Consider the following 18,634-nt stretch of genomic DNA (forward strand, 5'->3'; position numbering starts at 1 on the left):
GAAGCTCACCAATAATTCGGTTCAACATTAAAAAACAAAGCATATAGATGTCCGTCATCATTTCATTAGAGATCACCAATAAAAAGGGGACATTTGCATTGAGAGTGTGGGCACCGATGATCAACTTGCCGATATCTTCACAAAGCCACTTGATGAGAAAATGTTTTGCAAGATAAGGAATTAATTGAATATACTTGACTTCTCAAATATGTGTTGATGCACCCCCATTATATGACATGCCTCTTCTTCAAGTAAAACAAGGTAAAGTTTATTAGCATGTCATTCATCCATTGCTAAGGACTTGTTTAGTGCATCTAGTCATTCCTCATATCAAATAGGTTCATTCATGAAAAACAAATGAACTTGATGCTTGTATGGTACCACTATTGCTTGTATGCTTGAAATGATTTAGTGGTAGCATATGACATGTTTGTGGGCTTGTGAACCAAGTGTTTAATCTAGAAGATGAGCTATAAGTGTTTAACTCAACATGGTGCATGATAACCCTTATTTGGAGGTGTGAAGAAACTTGCCTTTGGATCAAACCGAGTTAAATATCTTTTGCAAATGATCTAGATTGAACCAAATTGGAAAAAAGATCCTCACTTCACATGGTTTCATCCCAACCTATCTAAAATTTGAGCTCACCTCTCATGCTAATTGTTGACAAAAGGGGAGAGAATTCACAAATATAGTAAAGATAGGGGGAGCAAACAAATGAAATGACTTTGTAAGGGGATCAATTAAAATTTGAAGCACACAAGCAGGGGGAGCAAGCTCATAAACTTGTTTGTTGCATTTGAGTGTGCATTTATATATGTTTGCTTGTATGACACAAGTTTTTAAAATTCCCTATCCATGCTTGTGTGGTGTATGCTAGATTGTAGAAAATGATTGATGAAATAAAAACTAGCATGCATAGGATAGCTAGATATACCTTGATCTTTTACAAGTGGTACTAGGACCTTGCTTCTAATGTTGATCTCACGAGAAATCTGGTTTGTATATGCTTTTCAAGTGATATCTAGCGAATCATAGTGTTAAAGATGGTGTTCAAATAGCAACTCCGATTGGTATCACGCTTCAAATGTCCATTCTTTACACCTTAGCATCATTTGGTAGCTATTAATCTCCCACACTTCCAATTCATGCATATGTGCAAGCGTTCAAATCCAAACTCTTAGCACATATGTAGGGGGAGCTAATACTACCAATTTGAGTTGATGAAACTTGTCCATAATCTTTACACATGGTAACATGCTTGGGCAAGCAACACGAATCCAAAAAGATTTAATTGAATATCTTTGTAAATAGGTTGTCATCAATTATCAAAAAGGGGGAGATTGAAAGCCCTAGTTTGGATTTGGATAATTGATGAAACCTAGCACTAACCTTTGTCATGAGATGTAATATAATCTAGGTTGGTGCAATCCAAGTTGAGGAGCATGGTGGCACTCAAATGGTGATGTTGATCACATGAAATGATGAAGATGGCCACATGTGATGATGATCAAGTGCTCAACTTGAAAAAGAAGAAAGTGAAAAACAAAACCCTATGGAGATCAAGGCAAATGTATAAATAGGGATTTTGTTTTAGTGATCAAGACACTATAGAGAGTGTGATCATATTTAGGATAGATGGCCATACTATTAAGAGGGATTCTTAACTAGACAATTTGGTCATCTAGTGCCACTAGGTGTTGGACTTCATGCATTGCATTTAGGCCTAGTGCACTTCGGAGAGCAAGCAAAAATATTTATTGAAAATATTTTGAGAAATGCTAACTTGGCTCTAACATGTTTTGAGAAAACACTTTGAGAGTTAGCATCGCTTGTGGAAAGTTGCTCTAAGTTGCCGTGGAACGAAACGTGAAAAAGTTTACAACTTGGGGAAGGGGTTTGGTGCCTAGGTGGCACCACCACCCCTAGGGTGGTGCCCACCTAAAAGGTCCTAATATGGCTAGAGGGGGGTGAATAGCCTATTTAAAAATCTATGAATCAACTAGAGCAATTTGATTAGTATAACAAGTTGCGAAATGCAAACTTGCTCTAGCTCTACAAGGGTTGCAAGCCACCTATCCAACAATTCTAGTTGCTATGATCTCTAGACACACAATTTTCTGAGTCACTACTCACTAAGAGCTCTCACACTTGCTACACTAAAGAGCTCCACTAGATGAACTTAAAACAACAAAGCAAGCTCTCAATTCTAATTACACTAAAGAGTTTGCTACAACTAGTTTGCAAGAATATAAATAAGTGAGTAGGGTGATTATACCGCGGTGCAGAGAAGTGAACCAATCACAAGATAAATACTAAATCAATCACCGGGAGAATACCAAAGGGCAAGAGACAACCAATTTTTCTCCTGAGGTTCACATGCTTGCCGGCACGCTAGTCCCCATTGTGTCGACCAACACTTAGTGGTTCGACAGCTAAGAGGTGTTGCACAAACCTCGTCCACACAATTGGACACCACATGAACCTACCCACAAGTGAGGTAACTCAATGACATGAGCAATCCACTAGAGTTATCTTTCGGCGCTCCACCGGGGAAGGCACAAGACCCCTCACAATCACCATGATCGGAGCCGAAGACAATCACCAACCTCTGCTCAATGATCCTCGCTGCTCCAAGCTGTCTAGGTGGTGGCAACCACCAAGAGAAACAAGTGAATCCCGCAGCGAAACATGAATACCAAGTGCCTCTAGATGCAATCACTCAAGCAATGCACTTGGATTCTCTCCCAATCTCACAATGATGATGGATCAATGATGTAGATAAGTGGGAGAGCTTTGGCTAAGCTCACAAGGTTGCTATGTCAATGCAAAATGGCCAAGAGGGTGAGCTAGAGCCGGCCATGGGGCTTAAATAGAAGCTCCCACGAAATAGAGCCGTTGGGCCACTGACCGGACACGCCGGTCCAACCAAGACCAACGACTTATTTTGACCTCCATCTTTTCTATATAGGGCGCCGGTGAAGTTTCAAATATGCCAACCACCAAGTGTATCACCTTGTGCACATATGTTAGCATATTTTCACAAACATTTTCAAGGGTGTTAGCACTCTACTAGATCCTAAATGCATATGCAATGAGTTAGAGCATCTAGTGGCACTTTGATAACCGCATTTCAATATGAGTTTCACCCCTCTTAATAGTACGACTATCGATCATAAATGTGATCACACTCACTAAGTGTCTCGATCACTAAAACAAAATAGCTTCTACTATTTATACCTTTGCCTTGAGCCTTTTTTTCTCTTTCTTCTTTTCCAAGTTCAAGCATTTGATCATCACCATGCCATCACCGTCGCCATGATCTTTACCATTGCTTCATTACTTGGAGTGGTGCTACCTATCTCATAATCACTTTGATAAACTAGGTTAGCACTTAGGGTTTCATCAATTAACCAAAACCAAACTAGAGATTTCACCACCTGGACCTGACCGAGAGCAGCCGAGTTGAGGTGGTCACTAGACATGACTGTGTGCACTGCCACTGGCACGGTGGTGCACCGCCACTAGGTGTGCGGTGCCACCGTCACCTTTCACCTGAGGGGAGTAACAGCGCAGGGGGTCACCACCCTGGTCACCGCCATGGTGACGGCGGTGCACCACCCTAAAATTCCAAAGAGGGGTGTTTTCCAAAGGGTTGGCCGAGTGGTCACCACCACCCCTATGGCGGTGCCACCACCACCCCTGTTCGGTGACCAACGACTAGTTTCTAGCCATTGGAATTCAACCATTGGGCAGGTCACCGCCATGTCCGGTGCTAGGCACCGCCTTGTTTGGTGACCTTGTAGAAATAGCTGCAAGAGATATAATGGCTCTATTTGCTTGTGTGGCTATAAATAGAGGGTGTGGATAGGTGGCTTGCAACCCTTGTAGAGCTCGAGCAAGTTTGCATTTCTCTATTTGTCATACTAATCAAATTGCTCTAGTGATCTTATAGATTTTTAACTAGGCTATTCACCCCCCCCCCTCTCTAGCCATATTAGGACCTTTCAATAACGCACTACTAAATAATATATGAAAAATCAAAAAAGTTTGGCCTGCCTAGGATTCGAGCGTGGGTCTTGGAGTATAGAGTGCACAGCCTTAACCGCTGAGCTAGGATAGGGAGTTCAGTTAGTTTGCTTTTCTTTTTTATTTATTAATAGATATAATACAATTAGTTTATATTCTAAATTAAGACAAAAATTTGTGTCTTTATTATTTAATTATATGATAATTAATTAATGGTCTATAATTATCAAATAATAGTGTTTGTGAACATCATCTTAATATTTGATTACATAGTCAATAATTTAATTATAGAGATGCGCACAAAATATAAATTAGATATTCAGTGCGAATTACTGATACAATGTCTGAATAATGAGTACATAGTTAATAATAATCTAACTATCTTCATCGGGTCAAACAATGAGGGCCTCATCGTGATCACGCCGGACGTAAGCAGGTTCGTCACCCTCTTCAAGGATAGGTAGGGGTACGTTCGCCCTAAATGCAGGCATTTCCTGATAGCCCATGTAGTCTTCTTCGTCCGTCACTCCATCGACACCGACAATCTTCCTTTTTTCTTCCAGGACTATTTTTAGCTTTTCTTTTGTCTTGTTGTCCCCTGTATAGAAGAAAAGAGCTGCCTTCAACCATTCCGTAGTCTAGCTCCCATATCTCCTCTATAAAACCATAGTATGTTGCCTGCATGTTGCTATTTTCGTCGTGAGCATCGAAACAAACACCACTGTTTTGGTATGTGCTCTTTCCATCTTGCTTTTTTGTGTAAAATATAAATTCATTGATCTCATACCCTTTGATACTTAAGCAATGTACTCAAAGGTCCCTTAGCTAAGATATCCAGTTGATTATCCAACGTTGTTCTAATTAAGCGACATCGCAACCAGCTAACAAATTCCTCCTTATGTTTTTTATCAAGCCAAGCCTACGACCTGCTCGGATACAAAGTTTGAAGCGATTGCTTATGCTCGTCAATGTAGGGCATCATGTCCTCTGCTTGCTAGAGAATAGCGAACTATGCCTGTCTGAAAGAAATGGGGTCGTCTACTGTGATAGATTTCTCCTCGGTCGTTTCTTTGCCACCTAGTCTTCCCTCGTGATGAGATTCTGGAACTACGACCCTATTGATGTCCAGATAATATGTGCAGACCTCAATGGCCTCCTCCATTGACCATCCTTCAACCATGCCCCCTTCTGGCCTAAATCTGTTCATAACATACCTCCTGAAAACTTTCATCAACCTTTCGAAAGGGAACATCTGATGCAGGTACATTGGGCTGGCCAAGGGCTCTAATTTGGTCAACAAGATGAACGAGTAGATGCATTGAGATATCAAAGAAAGTCGGCGGGAAATGCATCTCAACCCTAATGAGAGTTTCGGCTATGTCCCGTTGCAGCTGGTCCAGTGTGGACACATCAATGACCTTTTTTGAGATCGTGTTGAAGAACAAGTACAACTTTATGATTGGGGCGCCGACCTTTGGGGGAGGATACCACATAGGGTAATAGGGAGCAGTTGAGTCATAATGACATGACAGTCATGGCCCTTCATACAGCCATAGTTGAACTTGAGTTCTCTCATGTTCACTAGCCTCTTCGGGTTTGCACAGTAGCTCGTCGGGACTTTTAGTTCATTGAAGAAAGAAATCAGTGCACGCTTTTCTTCCTTCTTTAAGGTCCACGACGCAACCGAATGTTCAAACTGGCCATCCTCTAGCGCCACGAGATGTAGCTCCTTCATGATTCCCAAGTGCTGCATGTCCAGACGTGTGGCTAGTGAATCCTTTGATATCCCCCCGGTATCCATCAAGGTGTTAAGCATGTTACCACACATGTTTTTAGTAATGTGCATAGGATCAAGACAGTGGCGTACACTCAGCACTGGTCAGTAAGGTAGTTTCTAGAAAACCAATTTTTTCTTCCAGACGCTCCCATTTGGCACTGCTACTATATTATCCCCTTCCCAAGGACAACCTCTAGTTTGTTGACTTCTTGAAGTATCATAGGCCCGTATTGATATTTTGGAGGTAAGTGTTTCTCAATAGTCCCATCAAAATGTTTTTTGTTCCTACGATAAGGGTGATCTTTAGGTAGGAACCTACGGTGTCCCATATAAACTATCTTTGAGTTCTTTGGCAGATGTACCGCGTCGGTGTCGTCTAAGCACACGACACATCTAGTATAACCTTTTGTCTTCTCTCCGGATAAGCAACCTTGACCTGGTAGGTCGGTGATTGTAGCGATAAGTACTGCCTTGATCGTGACATGTTCCTTTTTGTACTCGTCCCAAACATCTCCACTAGTTCATCGATCACTGGTTCCTAGGTTATCTTAGCCCTTGGATCAGTAGTGACATCTAGATGTATGACCGCTTCATACAGAGCCAAGGTGGAAGGTTGTATATATAGAGTGTCACTGGCCAGGTGCTATGATTGCTTCTAACCTGGTCGAAATGATTCATCCCATTTGTGCTCAAACCAAACCAAAGGTGTCTTACCTCTCCACCGATGTTCTTATAGAACATAGTATTGACTGTCCTCCAGTCCTTCCCATCGGCGGGATGCCTCATCATTGTATCTTTCTTACGCTCTTCGCCATACCAGCGCAACAGCTTGGCTGACTTTGCAAATGCAAACAACCTATGCAGCCAGGGAGCTATAGGGAAATACCAAACGACCTTCATGTGACCTCCTCTGGTCTTGGTACCCTCATCTGACGGCCCTTCCTTGTACCATGAAGCTTCACACTTGGGGCACACATTCAAGTCTTTGTATTCATATCCACGGTATAATATGCAATTATTAGAACACGTGTGGATTTTTTCAACCTCGAGGCCGATGGGGCAGATTATTTGCTTGGCCAGGTATGTTTTTTCTGGCAACTCTTTTTTTTCTGGGAGCATTTCCTTATTATATCTAACAACTAATTGAAGCCTTTATCGCTCAATCCGTTTGTCGATTTGTACTCTAACAGCATGATGTCGGCTTCCAATTTGCTAATTGGACAATTCTTATACAATGGTGTTTTACCATCTTGTCTTATTTTCTTTAGATTTCTCAGCTGTCTTTCACTAAGACATCCGATCTCTACATTACGTAGCAGTTGAGAAATGCCATCGTTATCTTCGATGTCGTCAGCTAGCGTGTTCCTAAACACATCATTAACTGTGGCCATAGGTTCCGTGTTGACACCGGATTCCTCGTCAGCATCGTGGATTGCTACGTCAGGCATGGCCACATCAAGCATGACCACATCATCATCGTTTTCTTGCGGAACATTCACACCAACCTCCTCATGCATAGTCCATATCGTATAGTTTGGCATGAACCCCCTCATAATCAAGTGTATTTGTACAGACTCAATTTGAGAACATTTTCTTTGATTCATGTAATCTTTGTATGGGCAGAAGACAGGGTTCCTATTCCCAGCATGGGCTTTGGCATTGGTGATAAACTAGCTGATGCCATACATGTACCGCTTGTCCGTTCGGTACACATGCATCCACTCTCGATCCATCTCTACACAAAAAAAATATTGAGACAGTAATTACAGAGAAATTAATAAGAAGTCGAGCTTCATGAACAACAATTGTAGCTCGAAAGTTCCATTTATTCTACACTTATTTAATTTAGTCACCCTATTTTTGGAAAACATTATTTTACACTAATTATTGGAAAATTGAAATTGGTAGCCCCGGCCATATAAATTGAAAATCATAGCCCTATAAAAAAATTATTGCACAATAATAAAGAACAATTATTTTACTCGATGCCACATAAAAATGGAGACACTAATTTTTTTTAAAAAGACTAAAATTGGAGACATGACCATGAACAACAATGTAGCTCCAAGCAATGTGTTGGTAGGTGACACATGGATTAATTTGCTCACCAAAATTGTAAAAGAATCTACTCTACTCTTATTAAGAACTAATTATAGCATCACATATTAACAATGGTCTTGACCACCATGTAATTAGCTAGGAATTTAAATGTGTTCAAAGACACCAACCTTTTGGATGATCGATTCACCACAATTTGCTTGTAAGCCTTGCACAAAGTCTAATTAGAAAAGTGGTATCTAGAATGGAGAAAGAACTAGAATAAGAATCAAGCAATGTAGCCATCAAAACAACACTAATTAAGCAACAAAATCAAAGGAGTGGATGCTTGTTACTAACCTTAAAGCAAAAAGATCAAGCCATTCTTCAAAATCCAAGAGCTAGCTTCATGGTGAAGAACCGCCGCAACAATGGAGGGAAGGGCCCAAACGCATGTCTCTGTGCTCAGGATGAAAGAGAGGAGGAAGGAGAGGACGGCGCCAGCTTTTTTGTACTGCCATTTAATCATCGTCGGTTCTTAGCTAGATCCGACAGTGATAGCACCAAATCACTGTCAGTTCTTGGCTAGAACCGGCAGTGATAAGTGGCCGTCAACTCACTGTCGGTGCAAGCCACAAATCGGCAGTGATATGGTACCGATTCGGCTGGTATTAAAGTCGTCTGATAAGCCGGCTGAAGTTGTTTTGTTGCGAGAGAAAAATACTGTAGATTATAGCTGATAAGCCGGCTGATAAGTTCAAGTGAACATGGCCGTGGTCCTTCACTGCCGGTTTTAGCCCATCCCCAATTATTTTCTCATTTTCAAGCTTAGAACCAACAGTGAAGCTACATTACTACCGGTTCTCACATACTCGACAGTGATGAGACCGACAGTGATGTCCAGTGAAGATGCAAATGAAATACCCATCTTAGGTTCGGTGTAGGATTAGATGATTTTGATTTGAGCAGTCCGCCAAACCAAACTCGCTAGTCGCTTTCCAATCCTCTCTCTCATGGGAGATTCTCTTCGTTCTCACAAAAGGGGCATGCTGGTTAGCTACAAGCCTACAACGCTTACTGAAGCAGTGGCTTGCGCTTTATGTTAGTTGAAGCCATCGCACCTTGCAAGATAATCTGACAACCTGCATAAGCTGATCTAGATGCATGACGCGGATGTGGACTCTGGAACTACTAACCACACTGTAGCGTTGAGCGTGGACTAATTGTTAGCAAGCCAACTAATAGCTTTTTATTTGCTATTAGCTGAGCCCCGTTTAGATCCTTCGAACCAGCTAATAGTTACTAGTATTTAGCTAAATAGTGCCAGTTAATAATTTTTTATTAGCCAAATGATTTGTTTTAAGCTATTAGTTGGACTATTGGCTAGGATTAGAGCTAATTGAGATAAAAAAAGGATTAGAGCTAATTTCAGCGGCTAATGCTCATGAGATCCAAATTAGTATGCCCCAAATAATTTCAATCCTGACGTTTCTTCTATTTTGCTTAATGTTGTGATAGGGAAAACCTTTCACCTAAGAAGAGAGGTTTAGGACAAGAAGTTGTACTCGTTGTAGATCTCTGCAAACACTATATCAAATTTATATTTTGATATAAAATTGGTAAAATTTTAAAATACTTTGACCTACGACAAAGATAGAAATGTTTAACCAAGTCAAGCAGTAGTAAAACTACGTCTTCTTTTAGGAAAAAAGAGAAAGTAAAAAAAATATATGCTTGATTTGACTGTGGTCATAATCATCGGTCGACTTGATCTGTCTGAATAATCCGACACAAAAGTTGACCATGTACTGTGTACATACATGACTAGCTTCTTTGGATCTTCATGTCGGCGAACACGAGTGGTCCCTCTGCCGACAACAGTACACATCCGACGACTTGCAATCATGAACGTGCATGTTACGTGATGGATCGATGCAACTAGCTAGCTTTGCACGCTACTACACAACAGACTTTAGAACGATGTTCCAATTTAGCATTAGCCTCGGTATTTTTTTGCCCCCGAGATTAGAAGACCTTTAGTCCTGATTAGTGTCTTCAACCGAGACTAAAAGTCCTTGCCCAACGGCTAAACCGGGACTAAAAGTCATCTAACCTTTAGTCCCGGTTGGTAATACCAACCCAGACTAAAGGTAGACCCTTTAGTCCCGGTTGGTAACACCAACCCGGACTAAAGGTCCTCGGATGGGTAAGTTCAAAAGAAAAGCATCACATTCATTGTTAGATGTGTTGTGTAGGTAGGGTGGTAAGCTATGCGTGAGGCAGTGCATGAGGTCTTGGGTTCGAATCTCACAGGGCGCAGCGGTGGAAGGCATTATTTTTTTTTAAAGCTGGGAGGATCTTTAGTCCCGGTTGTGGCAAACCGGGACTAAAGAACAACACCTTTAGCCCTGGATTGCTAGTCCCGGTTGAGAAACCGGGAGTAGAGCTAGTTTCCAACCAAGATTAGATCTCATTTATGTAGCAGTGGCATGTGGACGACGAGAAACAGCCACCGTGTGCAGTGCAGTAAAACTGCAAAAGTGGATCGATCGGATCCCGGCCGGCACGGCAACATGCATATATGTGCATGCATGGCGCATCCACACTGCTACAGGTACTCTCCTTCCTATCTATACGACCGAACCCATGCAATGCAATGATTTCATCAGGAACTATGGCCGACGACGCATTGCTTTGCGCCATGGGCCATGCGAGTAGCTGCTTCTAGTAGTAGTGATCGAGTTGCATGGATGCATGCATGTTTCCTCATGATTGAGAGGAAACAGTTGTGATTGTGATGGCTTTTCTAACATGACTAGCCAAGTGAGCTGTGTACGTTAACGTTATGCTGTTGTTCAGATCCATCGATCGGTTCCTATGGACACACACACCACACACAAGCAACAACAGTACTTAATGATGAGTCGAGATGGCTCGGAACCTCCTAGCTTATCCAATACAATTTTTTCGATCGTTCTCTTTTATGTTTAGTAGCAAATATGTCCATACATTACGTACAATCTGATGTCTTAGAATCATATTTTGTACAATCACTAGATACAAGACTCATACGCACATAGGAAAAAGTCTAGATGACCCCTTCACCTATAACAAGGAGTCTACTTCACCCCCAAACTATGAAACCGTCTGTTTTACCCCCTGAACTTTCCAAAACCGTCTATTTTACCCCCTGGGCGGTTTTCAGCGGCGGTTTTGCTACAGTGACAGCGGGTTTGCTACAGTACCAGCTGGTTTGAATTTCTTTTTTTTTATTTATTTTCGGTGCATTTTTTAAAAATCATAGTAAATCATAAAAAAATCGTAAAATAAAAAATCTAATTTTGTGGGACTCCACATGAGTAGATCTATATAGTGAATATATAATACGGTATGCTTTAGTACAAAATTTTTACTGTAGCCTTAGATTAATTGGAAAATCTAATTTTGTCTGTAATTAATTGGAATAATTCATAGCTGCAGCTTCTATGGTCCAATTGTGGTGAAATTTTTATGGTACGCTAATTATTGTATGCTTAAACTATAGTAAAAATTTCGTACTCATTGGACTATGTATAACTTAGTTATAGATAAATTCTAATTAATTAAAGACAAAATTGGATTTTTTAATTAATCTAAAGCTACAAAAAAAAATTGTACTAAAGCATACCATATTATATATTCACTGTGTAGATCTACTCATGTGGAGTCCAATAAAATTAGATTTTTCATTTTATGATTTTTCTATGATTTACTATGATTTTTCAAAAATGTACCGAAAATAAATAAAAAAAAGGAAATGCAAACCAGCCGGTACTGTAGCAAACCCGATGTTACTGTAGCAAAACCGCCGCTGAAAACCGCCCAGGGGGTAAAATAGACGGTTTTGGAAAGTTGAGGGGGTAAAACAGACGGTTTCATAGTTTGGGGGGTGAAGTAGACTCCTTGTTATAGGTGAGGGGGTCTTCTAGACTTTTTCCTACGCACATAGGCCATGAATTCAGGTCATATACATGATACAAAGGGCGCGAGTGCAAGCGACGACTTTCGAATCAATGAGCGAAACACAGGTACGAGGGTTCTGAAGACCTGCTCTCCCCATCGTCGGTGCTCGTAGGCACTCGGGATGGAGAAGTATGACAACCTTCACTTCCATGAATAATAAGATCGGACTAAAGTTCCTTACCTTTTCCTCTTTGCACGCATAAATAGTTCTCTGAAATTTATTTGGAGTCACTCAGAATTTGTTATTGGCCCTAGCCCATGTATTGTAACACAAACCTAGTATATATATCAGCTTGCTGCACACAGGCCGGGGCTGCACGAATGGTGGATCTGTGATGCCTTCATCCTCACGAAGCATCCATCCTCCCCCGGAAGCAGATCAGCATCGATCGCTGGGGCATGCATGGCGGCGAGCGAAGGGATCGACGAGCGAGCGAGCTGCAGCGCACCTGCATGATTGCTCCGATCGATCCGACAGGACAGTGCCCCCGCCCTCGCTCCCTTTCGCGTGCCTGCCGACGACTGCCGTTGCCCGTTGGCGACTGCGACAGCCTAGCTAACAGCGTTCACACGAAAATAAAGTGGGGGCCGGACCGGGGCCGTACGTGCACGAGAGCGAGCGAGCGGCGGCACCGGCACCGGCACCGCACGACGGTGAGCCCCCCATGCGTGGCCATGGCCATTGCTAGCTTCGAGATCTGAGATCTCTCTTGGCACGCCGCCTGCCTGCTGGTGATGGCGGCAGGTCATGAGCCAGCCAGCCATCCACCGTGCGTGCCCCCGTACTCATAGGGGCGACCCGACCTGGGGTTGCAACAGCTAGCAGCAGGTAGTAGACTAGGGATCGTCCGATCGATGGGTCGCTGTCGATGCGCGACTCGATCCCTCTCCATCGTTCGTTCATCACTGCGCAGTGCAGTGCAGTGCAGCTTCAGCAATGCAACAGGAACAGGTCACGTACGCACGCACGTGCAGTGGATCCATCATCCACGCATCTCGATCGCAACAGTTGTTTTCATCGATGTATACACACACCTAGCCGTTCTGACCACACACTACTACTAGCTCCTGCAGCTAGTACGGCAGTACAGTAAGTCGGCGAAGCTGATTTGTTCGTGAGAGAAAAATAGTGACCGGCCGATAAATTCGAGCCAACAGGCCCGCGTGCAGCGTGCTGTTGCCACTCAACAGTCGTGGAGCATGCAGTACAGCAGCAGGCGAACGCATGCATGCGTGCATTTATTCAGCACTGAAGACTGCAACGGAACAGAAGAGAGCGCACGGTCCCTCTCCACCACAGTACAGAGTACAGTCCACACTGTGATCGATCTCCGTCTCATCTACAGCGATGCTTGTGTTACAGAATACGTACAGACTAACAACAGTTTAGTTCTCGTACGACACTGACACGCTTGACAAAGATAGCCACAAACAAACCTCGCTCTAAGCGAGGAGCACTTCGCATTGCCGATAGATCAATGGCATCTTGCCCCACCACCACCGAATTGGTTACAGTACAGCCGCAGCCGCATCACATCATTTGCGAAATTATTGGGAAAGCGACATGACATGAACTAACATATAGGAGTGACAGTGATACACACACAGTGACACAGCAGAGTAATGCATGCTTGCTCTCTGTAACCAGTACGCGTTTCATAGCAGTTTTTTTGGGGTCTCATTTTACAAGCAAAACGAGTTTGCTGGCTGCTGTCCCGCACCAAGTTACAGACCAGAAGAGAAAGCAGAGAGAGATAGGAACAGAGTGAGTGAGAGAAATCACTAACTACTAGCGACGGCATCTTTCTTATCCATATGCTTAGCCTTGCCTTGCTCCGAAGATAAGGATAACTGGAAACTACTAACATGAGGTCAGAAATCATGCATAATCCGGTCGCCGGCGCAGGTTGATGGGGTATCCTTTGAGGGTCCGGGTGGTGGGGAAGAAGACAATCCTGTCCTCCTCAGCTTCTTCCCAGCTGCACATTGTTCATTGGTCATCAAGACGCACAACTCAATTCAATCAGACTATCAGAGTGAGTGACATCCATCCAGTTTATTTCGAGCACACACGGCGAGCTGGAATCCAGCCAGCCTCAAGATAATATCTATCTACACCACACCCTATCTATGGGTGTAGGATATGAGTGCACGGAATGCAAAGATAAGGATGGGTTACCTGAAGCGCGTCACGAGATGGTGGAGGAAAACAGAAACCACCACCCGGGCAAGCTCGTAGCCTGGGCACAGGCGAGGTCCGCCGCCGAAGGGAGTGAACAGACTGGCCCCTTCTGCGTTCTGAAGCTTATTCTTGCTCTGCACATGCAATGGGAGCCATGAATTGTTCTGCGTGTCTATATCTTTTATAGAAAACATTTCGCGTATACGCAACTCAGCGCGCCAAATATCTTTGCTTTTGATTATAAGCCATATGTTTCTTTTAGATTGATGAAGGAATAGAGTGATCCAAGGCAAGCACATTAGTGCATAACAGAAAAGATATGTAGAACAGCATAGCAATATTCTGAAGGCCTACCTGCCATCTCCAAGGGTCAAAGGTCCGAGCATTCTCGTAGTGTTCCAGATTAAGGTGCACAGCTCGGAACGAAGCGAATATTTTGCAGCCCTTTGGAATAACGTAATCTAATGAACAAAACAGAAAGTTATAAACGAACGAATGAATATCTCAGCTGGTAAAAACTTGGAAGACTTAAAGATAGCTTCTATAGAAATAACCTTTAAAATGAATATCAGTGTTTGCACGCCTGAACACCCCGCTAATTAAGTTCGCCACGCGCAGTGTTTCACTTATCACCTGCAACAATGGGGACATCCGATTGTGCTGAAATGTTCTTTTCAAGAGATATATGTGTTTATTGGAAAAATGAAACTGCCAGATGGCATTTTGCCTTCCCCATGGTAAGGGCAAGAAGGTGATTTGAAGAAATAAAACAGGGACTCCAGACTGCTTACACATTGTGTAAATGGCATCGACTTGTAATCGCTCCATTCCAGAGGTTGGTCTTTGCCTTTTATGCCTCTGATATTGTCATGCTCTTCCTGTAAATTCAGCAAGTATCTGGAATAAATTTCACATGTCCTAAAGCAGAATAACATTTGGACCACAGCACACGATTATGTAACTTAAAACACTGAAAATAAATAAAGATTCCATAAGGTGGCTTAAAATTCAGATCCAGTCCCACTATGATGTTGCTACTATTCTTACTTTCTGCTGTTCCTTTGGATAGCCTTGGCATACTTCCAAGATCCAAGTACAGAGGTGGATGAGAAGGAACAAAGCGCTTTTATTTATGCACAAATAAGAAAAGATGGCCCAGGAATAATTCAGTAGTACTAGTAGTTGTGTGTGTAGCAGATTCATTCTTGGACAATAATAAGGTAAGGAAATAGGCAACATCACATTCACATCAGCACCTGTTGCAGGATGCTTATAGAGAATCAAGCAAATTGGGTGTAGTAGCAACAACTTTGCAATAAACAAAACTGACAGATGAACTAAAAAATTGTACTAGAATTCCACCCGACTTTCTTTTGGACAAGAAAGACTACCGAGTATTGATGTATGACAGGTTAAGGTAATCTACTTAAACTATAATATCATATTACGAAATCGGTTGACGTATCGTCTCCAATGTCCAAGCCAATTCAACTGTTGGCAGTCCCTACCACCACCCACACGTGCGCAAGGATTGTGCTAGCTACTACCACCGAACATTCCAACACAGAAGAATTTCTAATTGCCAAGCAAATCTCTCATGATTGATGATTCTTAGTCAGATATACCTTCAGCTGCGCCAGTGCAGTGGGTGTCTCGGTGAGGAACTTGACGGCGAGCGTCATGAGCACGGAGGTGGTCTCGTAGCCAGCCACCAGCAGAGACAGGCAGAAATCCACCATCTCCTCCACGGAGAAGCTCCCACCCTCTGCTTCGAGAAGCTCCTCCACCATGTCCTTCTTCTCCCTCTTCTCCTCATCCTCCCCATTTTTACTGGCGCCACTGGTTTCCGCCTTCTCGTCCATCCTCTTCCTTATCACCTCCCGAAGAGCTCCGGCCACCTTCTTCCTCGCCTGAATAGAACAAAAAATGCATCTTTATATCAATTTCTCGAATGCAATGTTGCGTATATACTAGTAGGGGAGAAAAAATGGGGAGAAGAAGAAAGGCAGACGGATTTGAGCACCTTGAGGGCCTGGCCGTAGGCGGTGAAAGGGAGGAGGTAGGCGAAGGGGAAGGGGATGGAGAAGAAGCCGTCGATGAGCTTGACGTACTCGCGGCGGACGCTCTCGGTCCATGGCCCGGGCTCGATGCTGACGAGCTGCCAGACGGTTAGGTTGAAGGTGATCTTCTTGGCCTCGTCGAGGAGGCGGACGGCGGGGGCGCCGTGGCGGCCCCAGTCCCGCATGGTGGCGAGGACGAGGCGGTCGATGTGCGCCAGCAGCGGCGGCGAGGCCGGGCGTCCCAGGCGGGTGAGCGTGAGCGAGTGGAGGCGCTTGTGCGCGGGCCCCGCCGTGAGGAGCAGCGAGCGCGGGCCGAGCAGCGTGGCGATGGAGGACGGGTAGCTGCAGCTGACGGCGCGGCCCTCGGCGGCCAGCAGGAGGCGGTTGAAGGCCGGGTCGGCGGAGAAGACGGTGCGCTCGCCGAAGACGTGGGTGGTGAACACCCCGCTGCCGTGCCGCGCCACGCGCTCGTCGATGAACGGCTCCGGGTTCGGCGTCTTGTACGCCGCGATGAGGCGCAGCGTCTCCCCGATGAGAGGCAGCCCCGTGCTGCCCGGCGGCAGCCGTGGCGCCGCCGACGCGGACCGCCGCCGCCCCGGCCCCGCCGCCGTCCGCCCGCCGGCTAGGAGCAGCCACCCCAGCGCCGCCGCGGCCAGCACGGCGGTCGCCGTTGCCGCGGCCAGGAGGAACAGCGTCGGTGGCGGACCGCCCGCGTCCATGGCAGTGGCCGTGTGCACGGGCCTTGGGTTGGGTGCGGGCGGAGTGGAGGAGCTCGTGCGCGTGTCGGGGAGTGACTGAGATTGAGTTGATGCGGTGCCAGAGATGGAGAGGAGATTCTTTGACACCACCAGCCAGACCAAGGTGGAGGATGTTGGTGGGGGCATTTATTTATAGGCTCTGTATAGATGGCTGATAATAAATTTTGGCGAATTTCTTTTTGTTGGAAATATATATACTCATTTAATATAATATAATATAATATAGTAAAATTTAAGAGACACTTAAATGACACATATACCATGAATTGTACCCAATTAAGAAGTTTCTCCTAATATAATATACCCAATTTAAGTGTCTCCTAATATAATATACCAAAGTTTAAGAGACACTTAAATGACACATATACACTATGGCCTCGTTCACTGGTCTGAAACTTGACTGAAACTGACTGAAAAACACGGTTCTTGCTGAATTATTGTGAGAGAAAAATACTGTTCCGGCTGAAAAAGAAGCCGAATATGGGGTAAGGCCTTGTTTAGTTGGTGTTTTTTTTTTTTGAAAAATGGTACTGTAGCACTTTCGTTGTTATTTGGCAATTAGTGTCCAATCATAGTCTAATTAGGCTTAAAAGATTCGTCTCGTCGTCTAAACTGTGTAATTAGTTTTATTTTTTTATTTATATTTAATGCTTCATGCATGCGTCCAAAGATTCGATGTGACAGTGAATCTTGAAAAATTTTGTAAAATTTTGGGAACTAAACAGGCACTAAGCCGAACATGGCCTATACTTTAGGACGTTCTTAATTGAAGTACATTCTAAAAATTTTAAGACAACCTAAGAGACACTTAAATTTAATATACTTTAGAAATCGCAATACATTATATTTTAGGATGGAGGAAATATGTTTTCTGTAGAAGATTTTTGGAGTTTAATATTGAGTTGTGGGGAGGTGGACCATGGATAAAGTTTTGTTAGAATAATGCTTGTTTACTTTGGTCCAAAAGGGAATGTATGGCACGGCATGGGGGGCAGTGTGGCCACGCTGGTGAAAAGGGCCTTGGAATGTTTTCTTATTTTCCCCTTTTAGAAAAAGAAACCGCAAACCATGTGAGGGATAAAGTTTAGTATTGTAACAAGGATAGAGAAACGGGGCCCACTTTGAATCCTCTTTCCAAGAAAGGATTTTTAAAACGTGCAACTGTAGATTCATATATGCTCCCCTCCTTCAGAAAAAAAAAATCATCCTAATCAGTGTTGCCACACATTAGTAGGCTATATATACACAGTGTATACGGGTTACATGATTTATATAGATTTCATTAATAAAATCTATATAAATTTAAAAAATTTAGTATGTGAAAATTGCATATGTACCATAGAGTGAAGGCATCACTGCTTTAGTTCGTTATAGTGGCAAACATCAAATGGAGTACTTCATAATCCTCACAAGATAACACGAGATACGGTAAATGAAAAAGACAGAGAAATACTTATTGAAAATCTAAAGCGAGATAATATAACCACCGCCTTGCCCACAGCCAGCCATGAATGTGACGACTAAAATGGCCCATTACACATCTTAAACCTCGAGTAAAATTGTTTTTTCCTGAATAGTAAAGTATATTTACACCATGTAAGGGCGTCCACGGTGATAGGTCCTATAACCTGGCTCTCTAGATATAGGAGTTGTCTTCATACATGAGTTTGTGAGGCCGCTCCTACAAAGAAACTATCTTACGCCTCCTGATGGATCCAAAAACTTCACATCATGTAAACCATCTTACGCTTGACTACATATAAAAAAATACTGATATCTATTGTATTAT

General features: G+C 43.4%; 1 protein-coding gene across 1 annotated transcript; it reads right to left on the minus strand.

Annotated features, from left to right (window-relative positions):
* Positions 1–13,453: 13,453 nt before the first annotated feature.
* On the minus strand, positions 13,454–16,942 carry LOC136487671 (cytochrome P450 90A4-like). The gene is made up of 7 exons (XM_066484770.1): positions 16,051–16,942; positions 15,653–15,937; positions 14,819–14,905; positions 14,582–14,660; positions 14,382–14,488; positions 14,025–14,161; positions 13,454–13,824 (listed from the first exon to the last, which is right to left on the minus strand). The coding sequence occupies exons 1-7, from the start codon at positions 16,804–16,806 to the stop codon at positions 13,725–13,727; spliced, it is 1,551 nt and encodes a 516-aa protein (XP_066340867.1). The 5' UTR covers positions 16,807–16,942; the 3' UTR covers positions 13,454–13,724.
* Positions 16,943–18,634: the final 1,692 nt, after the last annotated feature.

Source organism: Miscanthus floridulus, chromosome 10 (assembly GCF_019320115.1).
Source record: "Miscanthus floridulus cultivar M001 chromosome 10, ASM1932011v1, whole genome shotgun sequence".
Lineage (NCBI taxonomy): Eukaryota > Viridiplantae > Streptophyta > Magnoliopsida > Poales > Poaceae > Miscanthus > Miscanthus floridulus.

Bases quoted from the DNA above. Each gene is read 5' to 3' on its own strand.
- LOC136487671 (XM_066484770.1), bottom strand. From the start codon at position 16,806: ATGGACGCGGGCGGTCCGCCACCGACGCTGTTCCTCCTGGCCGCGGCA. The intron at 14,661-14,818 runs GTAAGCAGTCTG...CCATTGTTGCAG, and splicing joins CGATGCCATTTACACAATGT to GTGATAAGTGAAACACTGCG. The intron at 13,825-14,024 runs GTAACCCATCCT...AACAATGTGCAG, and splicing joins CATCTCGTGACGCGCTTCAG to CTGGGAAGAAGCTGAGGAGG.